The following is a 14,352-nucleotide window of genomic DNA, read 5'->3' on the forward strand; positions in this document are numbered from 1 at the left end:
GTCTGCAACCTACACCACAGCTTGCAGCAACGTTGGATCCTCAACCGACTGAGCAAGGCCAGGGATCGAACCCACAACCTCATGGTTCCTAGTCGGATTCGTTAACCACCGTGCCACGACGGGAACTCTTATCAGCCATATTTTAAAAATCACACCTGATCCAACAATCATCTTCACTGCTTTTCTGAAACTATCACTAATCCTTTGGCATTGGGTCCCAACAAGAGTCCTCCTACCTGGGTCACCAATAGAAGGAGACTGAGTTGGGTTCAGAAGCAAAGAAAAGTTTTAGTTTTTGATCAAAGAAAGGAGAGGTGGGAGTTGCTGGCATGATTCAGTGGTTAAAGAACCTGACTAGTATTCATGAGGATGTGGGTTCCATCCCTGGCCTTGCTGAGTGGATTAAGGATCTGGCGTTACCGTGAGCTGTTGTGTAGATGGCAGACATGGCTCGGATCCTATGTTGCTGTGGCTGTGGCACAGGCCAGCGGCTACAGCTCCGACTGGACCCCTAGCTTGGGAACCTCCATATGCGGTGGGTGAGGGCCTAAAAAAAAAAAAAAAAGAATGGAGAGGTGTGCACATGCTCTAAGGTTCTAGCTCTCCCAGGCCTGGGTGGGGCTTCTTTATAGGGTTCCCACTCCTGAAGGAGGGGCGGAGCTCTCACCCATCAGACACAGCGGTGTTGCTCAAAGCATGGTGTCACCATCTTGAAGTCCTGGGTGAGTTCTTCTCCATACCTGATGCCAAGCTGGGGTGTCGGAGGCAGCGATTCTGCGCTGGGAACTCTAATCCGATGTGTTAGAGGTGAGGCTTCTGCACATGGCCCCCTATAGGCAAGTGAAATGAGACTAAGCACAAAAGAGGTTAGACCTTATTGTCACCGACCCTTTGGAGTTGGGCCCCAACAAGGGACTTCCTGTCTGGTGTCACTGGAGCCAAGAGAAGGAGACCGAGCTTGGTTCAGAAGCAAAGGAAAGCTTTATTCTCTGGTCAAAGAATGGAGAGGTGTGGCCGTTCCCGCTGTGACGCAGTGGGTTAAGAATTCAACAGCAGTGGCTCAGGTCACTGTGGAGGTGAGGGTTCAATCCCTACCTGACGCATGGGTTAAAGGATCCGAAGTCGTCCCGGCTGTGGCTCAGATTCAATTCCCGGCCCAGGAACATCCATATGCCTCCAGTGCAGCCATTTAAAAAAAAAAAAAAAAGAAAAAAAAGGAGAGGTGTGAGCTCATGCTCCAGGGAGTCCTCACTCTTTCTGATGGCCCATTGGTGGGGTTGCTTTATAGGGTTCTTATCTGCAGGGTGGGGGTGGGGGCAGAATTCTTGCAGGGCATTGCCAGGTGCAGCATCTGTGCACAGCATAGGGGTCATTGTCATGAACTGAGGTGTCATGCACAGCGTTTCTCCGTGCGGTGCACCAAGCTGGGGTGTTGAGGGTAGCAGTTCTGAGCTAGGAACTCTAATCTGACATGTTAGATACAAGGTCTCTGCAGGTGGCCCCCTTAAGGAAGTGAAACTAGATGAAGGGTTTGGACTTTATCTGATCACCTAGATTCCATCTTATTTCTCCCTGGGGACCCCAGTGGGCTTTGCCAGTGACAAAACTACTCTCAAAGCTTAGTGACTAAACCACTGGCCTATGGCTATTCCATATTATCTTTGGTTCCTCTTCTGCATTAAATCATGATGAATGCTCTTTTGTTTACAGCACGTTAAAACCATATAATTTTAGTATAAGTAGGATCCCAAAGACCAAATAGTCAAACTTTAACCTGATATATAAATGCTTGCTACAAATCCTTTTTCCCCCTTTTCTTTTCTTTTCTTTTCTTTTTTTTTTTTTTGTCTTTTTGACCAGAAAAAAAAAAAAAAGACAAATATTATAAGAAAGAACTTTTGGCCCATTAGAAGATACTTGTTAAGTAAGAGCAGTGATTCTGTGGAAACCCCTGCTCGCTCTATTTGCTTTGTGGGTGAAAACTCAATAAGTTAATGAGGCCAAGGTTTCTAGTCTTTTCCTGATAAGAAAATGGGCTGTATTTTGTTCTGCAGACACACAGAGTGCTTTGATCTGGTCTCTCACTGAGCTACAGTTTTTAAAATGAGAGAAGTCTGTTACAAAGGAGTCTAAGACAGAACAGTGAGTGTCCAAATTTATTACTGTTACATTACATATAATCTTCAGATTATATAGGGATCAGAATGTTCTCTTTTGAGCAGAGAACTCAGAAATTACCACATATATTAAACTCTCTCTTATAAGAGCACAAATAGTAACAAATTGAATTTTTCTTATTTGATTATATTTTCAGTTTAGCATTGCTAAATATGATCTCTTTAAATATAAAATCCCCATGGAATTTTTATTAGTTAATCCTTGGTTGATGCCTGGATTCCTGGTTGGGACCACATAGGACCCTGGTAGGACCCAATCCCTTCCCATTCATTGTTCACCTAGCATGTATTAATTCAAACAGTAGCTACTGAGAGCCTGCTGTGAGCTTGGAATTAAGGATATAAAATGGGAGTTCCTGCTGTAGCACAGCGGGTTAAGGATCTGGCATTGCTGCAGCTGTGGCATAGGGTACAGCTGTGGCTCGGATTCGATCCCTGGCCCAGAAATTTCCATATGCCCAGGACGAGGCCAAAAAGGAATATAAAATGAATAAATTCCATCTCAAAGAGCTCAAAGTGGAGTTCCCATCTTGGCTCAGTGGAAACAAATCTGACTAGCATCCATGAGGATGCAGGTCTGATCCGTGACCTTGCTCAGTGGGTTAAGGATCTGGCGTTGCTGGGAGCTGTGGTGTAGGTCACAGATGCAGCTCAGAGACCGCATTGCAGTGGCTGTGGTATAGGCTGGCAGCTGTAGCTCTGATTCAACTCCTAGCCTGGGAACCTCCATATGCCGTGGGTGAGGTCCTAAAAAATAGCAAAAAATTAAAACTTAAAAAAAAATTTTAAAAAAAGAGCTCAAAGTGTATTGCACTCTGTCTTTGGGTGAATCATGTATACTGGATCTTAATCCCTTATTTTGACATGAGGATTAAATTAATTCTAATACTAATCATATTGAAACTATTCATTTAATACAAATATTTCCTTAGATCCATTCAGTCCATTATATTAGAACGCTTATGGAAAAAGAAATAGCATAATTTTATTTTCTAGGCAAAGGATGTCTTAAAAAAATCTTTGAAGTATACTCTTATTTAGGACTACAAATTCTATGCTTTTTTTATAAAAAGAAAATTTAATTTCATATTTTTGACTATATTTTCGAACTATTTATACTAAAAACATGATACAATAACTCTATTTTACCATTACTACCAAACTCAATTAGGAGCCCCATAGCAGGGTGATTCAGGAAGTGCTAGGAATGTAGAAAGGAATATGAAATTGGAATATGAAGAAGAATAATGTCATAATTAATTATTTTGATGCTCAAATACGCAACACTTGGTAGTAGATCCCACTTAAACAGATTTTCCTGTGCTTTTAAAATTGCATTTGGGAGATCCCATCGTGGTGCAACGGAAAGGAATCTGATTAGGAACCACGAGGTTGCAGGTTCAATCCCTGGCCTTGCTCAGTGGGTTAAGGATCTGGTGTTGCTGCGAGCTGTGGTGCAGGCCAGCAGCTGGCAACTCTGATTCGACCCCTAGCCTGGGAGCCTCCATATGGCTCAAGTACGGCCCTGGAAAAGACAAAAACAAAAACAAAAACCAAAAAAAGAATCTAAAATTGCATTTGGAAGTTCCCATCGTGGCCCAGCAGAAATGAATCTGACTAGCATCCATGAGGACACAGGTTGGATCCCTGGCCTTACTTAGTGGGTTAAGGATCCGGTGCTGCCGTGATCTGTAGTGTGGGTCGCAGATGCAGACACAGCTCAGATCCTGCGTTGCTTACAGCTCCACTTCAACTCCTAGGCTGGGAACATCTGTATGCCATGGATGTAGCCCTAAAAAAACAAACAAAAAAAATTATGTTTGAATACATATTGGGAGAGAGAACATCTTAATATTAATAGTTTTTCCAATACATAAACATGATGTATGTTTCCATTTATTTAGTTCTATCTTAATCGGTCTTATTCTTTTGCCATTTTCAGTGTAAATGTCTTACATATCTGATACTATTTCTATCATTTTGAATCCACTGAGACTCGTTTTGTGGCTTAATATATGACACCCTAGAAAATATTTTGTGTGCACCCGAGAAAAAACTGTGTTAGGCAGCTGTTAGATGGAGCTTTCTGTATGTGCCTTTTAGGTCCTATTCATTCAAATCTGCTGTTTTAAAATTTCATATCTGCTGCTTCCTTATTGGTTCTCCATCTGACTGACCTATCCATTGATGAGAGTGGTGTGTTGAAGTCCCCAACTACTACTGCTTTGTTATTTTTCTTTTCCTTTTTTTTTTTGTCTTTCTAGGGTTGCACCCGCGGCATATGGAAGTTCCCAGGCTAGGGGTTGAATTGGAGCTACCTACAGCTGCCGGCCTACACCACAGCCATAGCAACGCCAGATCCCAGCCACATCTGCGACCTACACCACAGCTCATGGCAACGCCAGATCCTTAACCCACTGAGTGAGGCCAGGAATCAAACCTGCGTCCTCATGGATACTAGTCAGGTTCATTACCACTGAGCCACAACGGGAACTCCTCCTTTTATTTTTGATAGTAATTACTTTTTGTGTGTACATATATATATACACATATACATATATACATATACATATATATATACATATATATATATATTTTTTGTCTTTTTACCTTTTCTAGGGCCACTTTCCGCGGCATATGGAGGTTCCCAGGCTAGGGGTCGAATTGGAGCTGTAGCTACCGGCCTAAACCAGAGCCACAGAAACGCAGGATCTGAGCCACGTCTGCAACCTACACCACAGCTCACAGCAACACCGGATCCTTAACCCACTGAGCAAGGCCAGGGATCGAACCTGCAAACTCATGGTTCCTAGTCAGATTTGTTAACCACTGCACCACGACGGGAACTCCTACTTTGTATATTTAAGTGCTCCAATGTTGAGTGCATATTTATAATAGGCACATCTTCTTAATAGACTGTCTTTATAATTTAGTTTATTTTGTTTGAAATAAGTCTAGCTGTCTTTGCTTTCTTTTTGTAGCCATTTTCTTGGAATATTTTTTCCATCCCTTTACTCTTGTTCTATTGTCTTCTTAAAGCTAAAGCTATTCTCACGTAGGCAGCATATCATTAGATTTTTTACAGTCCATTCAACCTTCCATAATCTTTTATTAGAGACTGAATCCACTTACCTTTAAGGCAACCATTGATAGGTGAGGAATTATACTGCCATTTTGTTATAGACTGTTTTATGATTGCTTTGTTATTTACTGGTTATCTTGATGACTTCCTTTGTGATTTAAAAAAAATTTTTTTGTTATTTCCCCAATACAATTTTTTTTCTACTGTACAGCATGGTGTCCTTTGTTATTTGATGACTTTTTTTGGTGGTATGTTCCCCCCACCCCCGCAGCATGTGGAAGTTCCCGGGCCAGGGATTGAACCCCCACCACAGCAGCGATAACTGCCAAATCCTAACCTCTAGGCCACCAGGGTACTCTTTTGGTCACGTGCTTTGACTCCTATATCATCATCTTTTGTGTGTCTAAAATTACCTATCACTTCATCCGTTATGCATATATTTTTTGTAGATTCTTGAACATATTCATAATTCAAATACTAGTCATAGTATTAGTATTTGTTATAACTAGTTATAGTATTTGTCTGCCAATTCTAATATCCTCATGGTGTGGGATTTCTACATTGGGTTTTTCCTTGGCTATGAGACTATGGGATGGATTTTTCTGCTTGTTCATATCTAATAATTTTGATTATGCATTGAGCATCATGTAGAGTACATCATAAAAAGTCTAAATTCTATTATTCTATTTCTCTAAAGAGGACTGAATTTTGTTATAGCAGGCAGAGAGATTACTGGCATGTCACTTGGACCCTGTTGAGTCATGATGCTCTTCATAAAGGTGGATTTATCTTAGTTAATACCCTTCAACTTGGGAGTGACTCTTTGACCTAAAACGTAATTCTCAATCCTACAGCAAGCCCTTTTGCAAGTTTACATAAAAAGTCCAAAGTGTTTATCTAAAGTGTTGACCAAACCTGCTTAACTTGGGAGAAACGTAAACTCCAAACTGTGTCCTTAGGTCTTCTCAGGACCACTGCTGCTGGGCCAGCTCAACACTTTTCGTGACTGGCACTGAGCTCTCTGAAGTCATGCCTGCATGGGCAGGGTTAGACTTGGCCAAATATTCTAAAGTTTGCAGATTTGAATCTCCTCACTCTGTGGCTTGCTCTTCCAGGATTTCTTTTCTTTTTCTTCGGGCTGCACTCGCAGCATATGGAAGTTCCCAGGCTAGGGGCTGGATCAGAGCTGTAGTTGTCGGCCTACACCACAGCCCAAGGCAGCACCAGATCCTTAACTCACTGAGCAAGGCCAGGAATTGAACCTGCATCCTCGTGGATCCTAGTCGGGTTTGTTACTGCTGAGCCACAATGGGAACTCCCTCTTCCAGGATTTAATTTTTTTTTTAATTTCTAAAATTAATTAATTAAATACTTTTAAAAATTTTATGGCCACACCTGCAGCATATGGAAGTTCTCGTGATTGAATCCTAGCTGCTGCTGCGACTTATATCACAGCTGCAGCCATGCTGGGTCCTTTTAACCCACTGTGCTGGGCCAGGAATTGAACCTTTGCCTCTGAAGTGACTGGAGCTCCTGCAGCCAGATTCTTAACCCACTGCACCACATGGGAACTCCTCTTCTAGTATTTCTTAATATCCTGGTATTTTGGGGAGTTCCCGTCGTGGCGCAGTGGTTAACGAATCCGACTAAGAACCATGAGGTTGTGGGTTCGATCCCTGGCCTTGCTCAGTGGGTTAACGATCCAGCGTTGCTGTGAGCTGTGGTGTAGGCTGGCAGCTACAGCTCTGATTAGACCCCTAGCCTGGGAACCTCCATATGCCGTGGGAGTGGCCCAAGAAATGGCAAAAAAAAAAAAAAAAAAATCCTGGTATCTTTGGCAACCCCAACCTCTGACTGTAGACTTCCGAACTTCAAGATTGTCACTCTCTGTTTGTGCTCTACTCCCCAAGTTTCTTATTTATTGGGGGGGGGGGGAAGAGCTTCAGAAGCATTAAGTGGATAAACCTAGTTTCACCTATTATGCCAACCTTATTTCCAAAATTTTATTTATTCCTGCTTCTGCCTTCTTTTCTTTCCCTTCCAGTGCCTTCAAAAAGTTGTTTCTACCTGTTAATATAAGGAAAGGTAAAATGCTATAAGTTATTCTGATATCTCCAAAAGCCAGGAATGTACACATAATTTTGTATCTTACTCTAACTTAATATTTTCATGTATCTTTCAATGTATTAAAGCATTCTTTATAAGTATTTTTAATGACTTAAGAATGCCCAGTGTGTGCATGAATAAATATGTTATCTTTTACTTGGAAACATATTTCTGGGGTCATATATTTGGGTGTTAGAGGGCCACAGTGAGCACTTCTGCATAAAACATTTGTGAAATTTTTTAGTTTGGGAGAGATTTTCAGGGGTGAGATTAATATAGACTGATTCTTTGAATTACTTTTTCCACCTTTTAAAAATAAACAATTGGTAAATTTATGCATAATATTGATGGATTTCTAGTTTTCTAGATTTTGTTATTGGCAGTGGATTTCTTCCTTCCTTCCTTCCTTTTTTTGAAGTTCCCAGGCTAGGGGTTGAATCGGAGCTATGGCTGCCAGCCTACACCGCAGCCACAGCAGCACGGGAACCAAGCTGCATCTGTGACCTACACCACAGCTCATGGCAACGCCGGATCCCAACCCACTGAGTGAAGCCAGGGATCGAACCCACATCCTCATGGATAGTAGTCGGATTTGTTTCCACTGCACCACAGCAGGAACTCCCTGGATTTCTTTAACAATTTGATTGAGCATACATTCTCAGAGGGCATATAATAAATTTGAAGTCAAAGATTTTAATTGCTTATTTAAAAATTCAAATTAACTTTGGTTTGCTTACACATATTAACATATGTTGGGTTTCCTGAATATATTACCATACTGAAACAGAATGAAAGAATGTTGCTTCCTTTTCGCTATCAAAATAATTTCTTTCTTTTTTTTTTTTTTTTTTTTTTTTTTGTCTTTTTGCCATTTCTTGGGCTGCTTCCGCGGCATATGGAGGTTCCCAGGCTAGGGGTCGAATCAGAGCTGTAGTTGCTGGCCTACGCCAGAACCACAGCAATGCGGATCCGAGCTGCGTCTGCAAACCTACAACTCAGCTCATGGCAATGCCAGATCCTTAACCCAATGAGCAAGGCCAGGGACTGAACCCGCAACCTCATGGTTCCTAGTCGGATTCATTAACCACTGTGCCACGAGGGGAACTCCATTTTTTAAAAAAATAATTTATTTTAGAGTAATACACTGGGCTTTCTTGTGGTATTTCCTTAATTTTCTATTTTCAAATTTAGAAACATAGGGAAGCAGGTTAAGGATCTGGCCGTGGCTACAGCTGAGGTATGGATTTGATTCCTGGATCAGGAACTTCAGCATGCCTTGGATGCAGGGGAAAAAAATGTAGAAACATAGTCTATTTAAGTGTGATCAGAGATAGAGTCACTATTTATAAAAATAATGACAAAATCTGTATGTCTGGACAAAGATTTCTCTTCTCACAAATTCACTTCATTTGCATCTTGCCTGAGGTATGAGAGTCCCATGATAATCAATTCCCTTTCTTTGACATGTTAGTATAGTTATACTCTCAAATGTTATTTGCTATCTTACTTAAAATATTTGTTTGTTTGTTTTCCTTTTCTTTAAGGAGAAAGAAGATAATATCCGTTGCTTAACTATGCTTGGTCATTTTGGTTTTGATTGTTTGCCTCATCAGTTGGTGAACAAATCTGTTCAACAAGGATTCTTTTTTAATATTCTCTGTGTGGGTAAGTGCCAAACTCCGCACATGAATTATGTCTTACGTTTCCTAAATACTCGTTTCAACGTATCTTAAGCAGCGTTAACACTGGTGCTGGTAACTGAGGACTATGTCTTCGTGTTTGTATTGGTCTCCACCTCTTTTTCTTTTTGAGCAATGACTTAAAATGTTTTTATCAAAGTATAGTTGATTTACAATGTTCCAATTTCTGCTGTACAGCATAGCCACACAGTCATATATATACACATATATGTGTGTGTGTGTACATTCTTTTGCTCATGCCGTCTTCCATCGTGTTCTATCCCAAGAGATTGTTCTACACCACAGCTCACGGCAATGCCGGAACCTTAACCCCCTGAATGAAGGCCAGGGATTGAACCTGCAACCTCATGGTTACTAGTTGGATTTGTTTCTGCTGAGCCACGGCAGGAACTCTGACTTTTATCATCTTAATTATGTTACTTGGGCATTTTTTTTTCTTTAAAAGTTTTGGTGCCCCTTGAAAGCCGATATAGCTTTGTGTATATTATCTTTCTATATTATGCTCAGGACCCAGGGAGTCTGGAAGAGCCCGTGTACTTTGAAGAACCCTCCAGCCTTTGAAGTGTTTAGGACCCTTTGAACCACTCTAGCGGGTTGGGGTGTTACTTCTTCTCAGACATCTTATGCTGCTTTGACGTATCTATGTTTGTACAGGGGAAACTGGGATTGGAAAATCAACACTGATTGACACACTGTTCAATACTAATTTGAAAGACAAAAAATCCTCACATTTTTACTCAAATGTTGGACTTAAAATTCAGACATATGAACTTCAGGAAAGCAGTGTCCAGTTGAAATTAACTGTTGTGAAAACAGTGGGGTATGGTGATCAAATAAACAAGGAATCCAGGTGAGTGTTTTTTTATTTTAACTTAAAAAGGTTTTTTTGGTTTTTTTTTTGTTTTTTAAATCCTTTTAGGGCCGAACCCACAGCAAATGGAGGTTCCCAGGCTAGGGGTCGAATCGGAGCTGTAGCCACCGGCCTACGCCAAAGCCACAGCAATGTCAGATCCAAGCTGCATCTGCAACCTACATCACAGCTCATGGCAATGCCGGATCCTTAACCCACTGAGCAAGGCCAGGAATCAAACCCACAACCTCATGGTTCCTAGTCGGATTCATTAAAAGCCATGATGGGAACTCTGCAACCTACAGATTCTTAACCCACTCAGTGACATCAAGGATTGAACCTGCATCCTCACAGACATTATGCTGGGTTCTTAACCCACTGAGCCACAAGGGGAACTCCCCTTACAAGATTTTTAAATTAACCAATTATAGCAAAAATTTATTGATGTAGGAGTTTCCGTTGTGGCACAGTGGAAACGAATCCGACTAGGAACCATGAGGTTGCGGGTTTGATCCCTGGCCTCACTCAGTGGGTGAGCTGTGGTGTAGGTCGAAAATGTGGCTTGGATCCTGTGTTGCTGTGGCTGTGGCTTAGGCCAGTGGCTAAAACTCTGTTTCGGCCCCTAGCCTGGGAACCTCCATTTGCTGCAGGTGTGGCCCTAAGAAGAAAAAAAAAAAAATACTGATGTAGTTTCTATTAATTTTAACTTATTTCCTTACTTGTCCTTTTCTTACTTGTCTGGTACTATGGGGTCTTTTAAAAGTTTTTGTGTCAGATTTAAACTGTGTAAGAGGGAAACACATTGTGACATAACAATAGCTTTAGATTCTTATCTTTTTTGAAATGGATGCCTATTCATTATTATCTTCTACTCTTCTAGTTTGCTCAAGTTAGCTTTTAGAGTGGAAATATTTTTTCATTTATTGACTTTTTTGGTGTTAGATGCAGTGGTGTGCTAAAACTGGCTCATACAAGCTTATGAGAGCAGACTGTACTCATCTCTGCTCAATTCTACATTTAATGACATCATTTGGGTAGGTTGAAATTGGCCGAGGTAGAAGTTATTTGAAATACAGAAATCGGCAAATGCTACAGATCATTTTTTTTTCTCTTCCAGAGGGCCATACTTTAAACATTCACCAGCATACCCCTGGTTAAAGATAGACTTTTAAACACATACTTAAGTTGTAATAAGTATGAAATGATTTATGTGAAACTCTTCAATAGACAGTTGAAGAGTTCCCTGCCGTGGCACAGTGGGTTAAGAATCCGACTACAGTGGCTCAGGTTGCTGCGGAGGTGCAGGTTCGATTCCCAGCCTGGTGCAGTGGGTTAAAGGATCCAGCAATGCCACTGCTACGAAGTTGCTTTCAGCTGCGGCCTTGATTTAGTCCCTGGTCTGGGAACTTCCATGTGCCATGGGTGTGGCCATAAATTAAAAAAAAATTTTTTAAAAAGTAGACAGGGCGTTCCCATAGTGGCTCAGCGGAAACGAATCTGACTAGTATCCATGAGGACGTGGGTTCAATCCCTGGCCTCGCTCCAGTGGGTTAAGGTTCTGGCGTTGTGATGAGCTTTGGTGTAGGTCACAGACAGGGCTTGGACCTGAGGTTGCTGTGGCTGTGTTGTAGGCCAGCAGCTACAGCTCCGATTCAACCCCTAGCCTGGGAACCTCCATATGCTGTGGTTGTGGCCCTGAAAAGACAAAAGAAAAAAGTAGACAGATGAAAAGGGCCTTGAAGCAAAGGCAAATGCCACATTGCTTTAAGTAGTTATTAATATTTAGAAAATGAACATCACTATAGTAGGAATAATCAATTCTTCTGAAAGTATTTTTTAATATAAGATTGAGCTTAAGGTATTATAGGTATTTCATTATATTATGGAATAAGATCCATAGTAGGTGGTGCCTGCTGTATTAATTTCCTGGGTCTACCATAAGAAGTTACCTTAAACCAGGTGGCTTTTCAGGAGGCCAGAAGCCCCAAATCAAGGAGTGTGCAGGGCCATATGGTCAGGAGGTTCTAGAAGAGAATTCTTGCAGTTGTCATTGCAAACAGCTCTAGCTGCATCCCTCCAATCTCTGCCGCCATCTTTTTTTTTCCCACGCCTGTGACACGTGACATTCCTGGGCCAGGGATTGGACCCGCCCCACAGCAGTGACCTGAGCCACAGCTGTGACAAGGCAGGAAGGATCCTTAACCTGCGGAGCCACCAGGGAACTCCTGTCCCTTGATATTCTTCCCTGCCTCTTTCCTGATCTCCCTTTCCCGACCCCTCACTATGGACTTCTTGCCTCAATATTCTTGGTGCTATTAGAGAAAATTGTTTTTTTTCAACAGTGTCTTGCACAGCCAGGCACTCGGCACTTCCTCATTACCTCCCTTTCTCCTGTGGGAGAGGTGGCTGCTGACTATTTTAGCCCTGTGCTGTGTTGTTTTGGTGGAGGGTTGACTCTGGCAAAGTTTCTCATGCCCTCTCCAATGCATCCATTTTTTTTTTTTTTTTTTTTTTTTGGTGGGGGGCAAGCTCAGGGCATGTGGAAGTTCCTGGGCCAGGGATTGAACCTGTGCCACAGCAGTGACCCAAGATGCTGCAGTGACATCACTGGATCCTTAACCCACTGAGGATAAGGGAAATCTGCATTTTTTTTTTTTTTACTTTCTCCCCGGACTGCAGGATCCTCCCATGTAGATTGCTGAACTGCTACGAATCTCTCCTGTCTGTGGGTGTACACCCAAGTCAGCACACTCCAGTTTTCCCCTGATGGCATACAAGAGGGGCTGTGCAGGTTCACTGGCTCCTGCAGCTCCCACAGTCTGTATGGAGGCCTGTCTGCCTATCGCCAGACAATGGGGCAAATCCTCCTGGTTCTCCAGCATGTCATTCTGGGTCCCAGTTTCCCACAGAAAACTATTTTGTTGGTGGGTGGATTCAATTGTTCCTTGTTAAAAAGGGTAACAAGGGAGTTTCCTTCATGGCTCAGCAGTTAATGAACCTGACTAGGATCCATGAGGATGAGGCGTCAATCCCCGGCCTCGCCCAGTGGCTTAAGGATCTGGCATTGCCGTGAGCTGTGGTGTAGGTTGCAGACGCAGCTCGGATCCCGCGTTGCTGTGGCTGTGGTGTAGGCTGGTAGCTACAGCTCTGATTGGACCCCTAGACAAAAGGAGAGACCCTGATGTCACTCTTTTTCAATTTTCCATAGTGTAAGACTCAATTTTGGGGAATTCCTGCTGCAGGGCAGCGGGTTAATGACCTGGCTTGTCTCTCTGGAGCCGCTGGATCAATCCCCAGCCCAGTGCAGTGGGTTAAAGATTCAGGGTTGCTGTAGGTCACAGGTTCGGCTTCGATCCCTGGCCTAGGAACTTCATATGCTGTGGAGGGTGGTGGCCAGAAAAGAAAAAACCTCAATGTTTGTAATGTATATTTCTTTATTTTATTTTATTTTATTTTGTCTTTTAGCCATTTCTTGGGCTGCTCCCACGGCATATGGAGGTTCCCAGGCCAGGGGTCTAATCAGAGCTGCAGCTGCCAGCCTACACCACAGCCAGAGCAATATGGGATCCAAGCCTCGTCTGCAACCTACACCACAGCTCACAGCAATGCCGGATTGTCAACCCACTGAGCAAGGCCAGGGATCGAACCCGCAACCTCATGTTTCCTAGTCAGATTCGTTAACCACTGCGCCACGACGGGAACTCCTGTAATGTATATTTCTATTGGTTTTAAAGAATGCATAGAGTCGTATATCCACCCTCTCAGTTGTGACATAGAACAGTTCTATCACATCCAGAAATCCTCTTGTGCTTTAGTATATTTATCCTTGTGCTGATATATGCTGTACTAGTTATTTTAGCTTCACAGTAAGACCTGCTTATAAAGAATATATCTCCCTAGTTTTTTTCAGTATGTCATGAGCAGTCTTGGTTTCTTTGATTTATACCTACGTAGATATATAAAAAATTTGGTTTCTGATAGGGACTGCATTGAACTGATAGCTCATTTTGCTATTTCTAGAAATAAGGGACTTTTTTTTTTTTTTTTTTTGCTTTTTAGGGCCGCACCCACGGTGTATGGCAGTTCTCAGGCAAGGGGTCCAATTGGAGCTACAGCTGCCGGCCTACACCACAGCCACAGCAATGCAGGATCCGAGTCTCATCTGTGACCTACACCACAGCTCATGGCAACGCTGGATCCTTAACCCACTGAGCGAGGCCAGGAATCAAACTTGCAACCTCATCGTTCCTAGTTGGATTCGTTTTCACTGCACCAGGACGGGAGCTCCCCAAGGGGCCTTTTTATCAGTTTTTAGTTGTTATCTTTGTAAGGACATGTTATGCATATTTTGACCTCTGTGGCAAACTAGCAAGTACACATATTAACTATATCTTACGTGGCAAAAATGCAGACTTCAGATGATATTAATTCTGGTAT

General features: G+C 42.3%; 2 protein-coding genes across 7 annotated transcripts in view; one reads left to right on the forward strand and one right to left on the reverse strand.

Annotated features, from left to right (window-relative positions):
• Positions 1-14,352, reverse strand: part of LOC106509673 (olfactory receptor 7A17) — a 73,449-nt gene that overhangs the window by 7,075 nt on the left and 52,022 nt on the right. Inside the window, exons 1-2 of one of the 4 annotated variants that reach the window (XR_014840328.1) lie at positions 3,835-3,969; positions 741-830 (exon numbers count right to left, since the gene is read on the reverse strand). The gene's annotated coding sequence lies outside the window, so the exon portion shown is untranslated. Of the gene's footprint in view, positions 1-667; positions 831-2,143; positions 3,970-14,352 lie in introns of those variants that run through there. The other 3 variants (XR_014840326.1, XR_014840327.1, XR_002342346.2) reach the window with 3 other exon arrangements.
• SEPTIN14 (septin 14) overlaps positions 1-14,352 on the forward strand; it is a 37,802-nt gene that overhangs the window by 2,989 nt on the left and 20,461 nt on the right. For all 3 annotated transcript variants that reach the window (XR_014840317.1, XR_014840318.1, XM_085016941.1), the window contains exons 3-4: positions 8,910-9,030; positions 9,720-9,915. Coding sequence is in view for 1 of the 3 variants with exons in the window: in XM_085016941.1 (XP_084873067.1) it covers positions 8,910-9,030; positions 9,720-9,915 (317 nt within the window). In the remaining 2 variants the exon portion in view is untranslated. The remainder of the gene's footprint in view (positions 1-8,909; positions 9,031-9,719; positions 9,916-14,352) is intronic.

This window comes from Sus scrofa, chromosome 3 (assembly GCF_054392235.1).
Source record: "Sus scrofa isolate SSC_HxYL_T2T_F1_AM1 chromosome 3, Sscrofa_HxYL_maternal_Yorkshire_Landrace_v2.0, whole genome shotgun sequence".
Lineage (NCBI taxonomy): Eukaryota > Metazoa > Chordata > Mammalia > Artiodactyla > Suidae > Sus > Sus scrofa.